We start from the raw sequence: 5,355 nt of genomic DNA, 5'->3' as shown, positions 1-5,355 counted from the left end.
TGGGTTCAGGCAATTCTCCTGCCTCAGCCTCCTGAGTAGCTGGGATTACAGGCACGTGCTACCATGCCCAGCTGATTTTTTGTATTTTTAGTAGAGACAGGGTTTCACCATGTTGACCAGGATGGTCTCGATCTCTTGACCTCGTGATCCACCCGCCTCGGCCTCCCAAAGTGCTGGGATTACAGGTGTGAGCCACCGCGCCTGGCCCTACTTTTAAAATTTTTAATGGACATAAAGCTTTTTAAAAATAATAAGGTAGGCAAACTGTGGTGGCTCACACCTGTAATCCCAGCACTTTGGGAGGCCCAAGTGAGTGGATCACCTGAGGTCAGGAGTCCAAGACCAGCTTGGCCAACATGGTGAAACCCTATCTCTACTAAAAATACGAAAATTAGCCGGGTGTGGTGGCACGTGCGTAATCCCAGCTACTCTGGAGGCTAAGACAAGAATTGCTCAAACCTAGGCGGCAGAGGTTGCAATGAGCCAGTCACACCACTGCACTGCAGCTTGGGTAACAAAATGAGACTCCATCTCAAAAATAATAATAATAATAATAAATAAGGTAGAGCAGCACAACCTCAGAATGTCGCATTGTAGGGAATTTTAATATGTTTTCCTTGTACACTGACAAGTATTTTTTCTGTACAAGCTTTTGGGGTTTTGGGGGGCTATGGGATGTAGTGCCTCAAGTTTATAGTGAGGCGTGGTTTTGAGGGACTCATTCTCAGCTTCAGGGCGCACTGGAAGCGTCTTGTTGAGTTCAGTCCTCTGAACTTAAGATGGATAGAAAAGAATTTGATTCACAAAAAAGTAAGCCATGGAGTATAAGAGTCTAGGATCAGAATTCTAAATGATTTTAGAAGAGTGTCCAGAAATGCAGTTTGTATCAATGGATCTGCACAGGAAGGAAATATACCTGTTTGAGAGCAAAGCAGTGCTCACCATCATGGGGGTGTGTGATGAAAATGAATGATGTGTCATTTTTGTTAAAAAGCTGAGGGCCAGGCGCGGTGGCTCACGCCTGTAATCCCAGCACTTTGGGAGGCCGAGGTGGGTGGATCACGAGGTCAAGAGATCGAGACCATCCTGGTCAACATGGTAAAACCCCGTCTCTACTAAAAATACAAAAAATTAGCTGGGCATGGTGGTGCGTGCCTGTAATCCCAGCTACTCAGGAGGCTGAGGCAGGAGAATTGCCTGAACCCAGGAGGTGGAGGTTGCGGTGAGCCGAGATCGCGCCATTGCACTCCAGCCTGGGTAACATGAGTGAAACTCCGTCTCAAAAAAAAAAAAAAAAAAAAGCTGAAAAGCTTAGAAAGGAAAAAAAACAGCACGCTGTGAAAGGTCAAAATCTTCCAATTTCTTCTGGCCCTTGAAGAAGAAATATATCAAGTAAAAATAGGCCTAAAACACTGGAAATCGAGAAAAGGTTAAAGAATTTTGCTCCTTCAACCTGGAAGGGAGGAAGCAATTAGATCTGGCCAAGCGTCCTCAGTCCCTGCCCCCTCTGAGTACAGCGAAAGGGTAAATTACTTAAACTGGAACATAGGAAAGTTGGGTGGATAAAAATAACCCTTTCCTAATGTTGAGGGTTATGTAACAACATGTGAGGCAGTACCGGAGCCTTCCAGTGCTGGGCACTTTCAGAAAGGGCATGGATGGTCCAGTTGGAAGCTTTCTGAGGGCAGACGTGTGGAGTTATCAGTTCCTGCACATTCTTAACATGATGCACATTTGCAGAATAAACATAGCTTACAGAGCACTGTCACATGTGTCATGGTTTTTCATCTCTGCGGCCCTGGGAGGAAGGCAGTGGCTTCTGTGTATCTCACACAACGCAGGAAGCATCAAGGCCTAGGGGATTAGAGTGGTGGTTCTCAGGCCACATAGACACACAGTGCGAACTGCCCCTTCTCTTCTATCATTGGACAGAATGATTCATAAAAGCACGGGTGAATATTTTTCTTAAGTTGAAATACCAACCTCACTGTATAGACAACTCACCATGAACCCAACAGCTCTGCTTCTAGGAAAACTCAATCAGAGTTTTCCCACCGAATTTATTTCCGGAAAACAGAATGAACATGGGTTTGCTTCTCAGAGGGCATCTGTTTACAAAAACGACCCAGGTTCTAGCCGTGGGTTAGAGGGGCCTTTTCTGGAACTCTGGAGATTGCTCTGCTCTCCTGAGGGTCTCTGTTGACTTCCCTCCTTTTTTTTTTTTCAGAGTGAAGATCTGTGTGGCTTTGTCACCAGGATGTCACACGTCAGAGAACATCATTAAAAGAAGATACTCAGCATTGTCTCAGCCCAAAGCTGCTTACAGTTTTCTTTTGGACCTGAGTGCTGACTGTGTTTGTAAACACCTGTGGACTCTGTTAGACGAGGCACCGACAAGGCACGGTCACCTGCCTCTTTCCCTTGTTCCCGGATGGGGCATTCATCATTATGCTGTTTGCATTTTGTTTTGTTTTTTAACAAAATTAGCTGAAGAAATTATTCTCAAGAAAATTGGATGTTTTCATTGGCCTTCTTAAATTGTGGCCAGTGTCTTAATTTCTTCTTCTTTTCCTTTTGGCAAAGCAGACATAGCCCTCAGCATGCTAAGGGAGTGCACCCGTACCTATGAAAGTCGTACAATCTGGTATGTACTGGCTTACACTCAAAACGACCACAGTCCTACCTCAGTTCAAGGTAAAGCCGGATCTATGCGGCGGGGGTCCGGCAGGCCCTCCTGTAGCAGCCCCTGCCCTGTGCATCTGGAGCGCGGTCCTCGGCCTTAGTGAACTGGTTCAAGTAGACAGCTGCTTGTTGGATTCCAGTGCAGGTACCTGCCATGTTTACGTCCACACAGAGCCCAGTGTAGGGCTGACATTTCTCAACGGAAGTGGAATTTGGGATTGGACTTAGAAGATGGATTACTAAATAATTATTATTATATATAACTGAAGCAACCTACTTTTGAAAATCAACTGTATTGGGTAGTGGGGGGTGGGAGGGAAGGGCTTTGGGAAGGGGATGAATATCTCTTTTTACTTTTAACAGACTTGTTTAATCTTCTCGATGTAGATGTTGATGTAGGTACTTCACATTGCAAACGCCTTTTCTCCTATTTACAAGCTCAGATGTCTCTGCTCTCCTGAATCTTGGGCATGCCTTTCTGTAACCAAAAATCCCTGTAGGCGTGCTAGCAGTTCCAGGGTGGTCCGGGTTTGGTAGATTTAATTTTTAAAAAATCTGTTACCTTTAATATAATGCTATTATGTAAACCAGTGAGGCTGCCCTCAACAACAACAAAAAAAAGAAAAAAGAAAAAAAAAGAAAAGAAAGAAACTGATAAAAAGAGGCATTCCAGCCCCTATGTTCTTGACGGAAAAAGAAAAAGAAGAAAAGCAATCTCGCAGTACGTGTTACTTGTCGAAAAATTCCAAACAAGACTACCCTTGTTCTGTGTTTTCAGTATTCCGAAAATACCAGTGGTGTGGCAGTTCTCGCAGATGTCAGCTACAACTGCTGAACTTGACCAGCAGGGCATCCTGCCATTTCCCGCTCCCCCGACACGCGACCGGAGGGCTGTTGACCTCTCCTCCCGTGGGGGCTTCCCCAGTGCCTGTCTTCTCTGGTAGTCAAGGAGAGGTTACACTAATTCATTGGAGATGTGAGTTGTTGGTTTTGTTTTTCTGTTTTGTTTTGTTTTTAGAAAAAATATATATAAATATATAGATATATATCACTATAGAATAATGCATTAATAAAATGAGGCTTTTTTAGAGGAAGACCAAAAAATTCAATGTCTTAAAAATATATTTAATGGCAATGCAAAAGTCTTCCTGCTTCCGTGCTGAACTTTAGAACAGAGGATTGTATTGCAAGACAAAGTTGAATGTAAAGTGATCTCCCTGAGCATTTTTAAAGTTTTACTTTTCTGAAATTATACATCACAGCAGCTCATAGGCCATACAATGTTAGCTGGAAGGTCAGTTTCCATGTATGATCTGCTTTATTAAGATGTAGAAAACATCCTGAAGTCTTTAGTTTTGGGAATTGGCATCGATGGGTGTATTTGCTTTGAAACTCCCCCCAGTATGATAGGGACTGAACGTGGACCCTGCTGAACGCGGTGTATTGGCGCATATTTAACTCGCCCTCTATGCTTAGAGCAGTCCTGACACTATACAGATGGTTCATGCTCATACTGCAGCTTAAAACAAGCAAAATACACATATGCTAATGTACTACATTTTCCTCTATCCTGTACATTTCAAAAAAAAAAAGGCATATGCAATATTTACATTTTTAATTTAGTTTACAGAATGGAACCAAAATGTATAAATGTTATGTTTGCTAAAACTTCACAATGTATATTGGGTCTTTGTACATTTTGCCTGACTTACCTTAAATTTAAAATATTTTTTGCTATATAAACTTTAACAGTTATTAAACAGTGTTTTCTTTTTGGGTACGTATTGTTTCTGGATATCAAGATGTTAAATATATTTCTTGCTATTGTGATATGACAAGAGACTTAACTTATCTTGCTCTGTCTTCCACTGTACACGCTGTAAATAGGGGTCAATGTGATGCTGCTGGAGACGAGAATAAACTGGACTAGAATAGTGCATTGTATTTAGTCTGTATTGATCATGGATGCCCTCCTTATAGCCATATGCAATAAAATAAAGTACATTATTTATGAAATGAATACAGCTTTGAAGATTTTTTTTCTGTGTGAATTCTCTGTTTAACATAAAGCCAATCTACTTTTAAGTTTGTGAGTAGGTGAGCAAATATTAGACTTCTAAAAGGACTTTGATACCTTTTAATTTTAAAACTTTTATTCTGGAAGCCAGTTAATACCTGCCACATAGCAACATTTATGAAAAACAAATGTGTTATAACAACAAAAAAAGATCATTTTGATTTACTCTATAAGACGTGCTGGATACTGTTGTAAATGTATTACAAATATTAACTTCGCCATAGCTCATGACAACTTTAGGAGGTAGGAATTGCCACCCTCATTTTACAGAGGAGGAGCCTGAGATTAAAAAGCTAAGAGACTTGTCTGAGGGCACACAGTCCATGAGTGGTAGAACCAGGACCGGAATCTGCCTATGCACCTCTGCACAGTGCTGTACACGCAGAAGTAGATGTACTGATGTGTACATCAAGAATGCTCCCTCCATGACACGTACACAGAAGAAGATGTACCACTGTGTACATCAAGGATGCACCCTCTGTGATGTGTACACAGAAGATGTACCAATGCAAACATCAAGGAGGCTGTCTCCATCATGTGCACACAAGAAGATACAACAATGCTACATCGAGAATGCCCCCTCCGGGATGTGCACA

The 5,355-nt window shown here is 42.1% G+C and overlaps 1 protein-coding gene across 1 annotated transcript in view; it reads left to right on the top strand.

Annotated features, from left to right (window-relative positions):
- IRS2 (insulin receptor substrate 2) overlaps positions 1-4,702 on the top strand; it is a 34,248-nt gene extending 29,546 nt beyond the window's left edge. Inside the window, exon 2 of the mRNA XM_032246201.1 lies at positions 2,228-4,702. Coding sequence (XP_032102092.1) covers positions 2,228-2,232 — 5 coding nt within the window. The 3' untranslated portion in view covers positions 2,233-4,702. The remainder of the gene's footprint in view (positions 1-2,227) is intronic.
- Positions 4,703-5,355: the final 653 nt, after the last annotated feature.

Source organism: Sapajus apella, unplaced genomic scaffold, assembly GCF_009761245.1.
Source record: "Sapajus apella isolate SASKATOON/1434 unplaced genomic scaffold, GSC_monkey_1.0 scaffold60, whole genome shotgun sequence".
Classification (NCBI taxonomy): Eukaryota; Metazoa; Chordata; class Mammalia; order Primates; family Cebidae; genus Sapajus; species Sapajus apella.
This window is presented reverse-complemented; position numbering and strand designations above follow the sequence as displayed.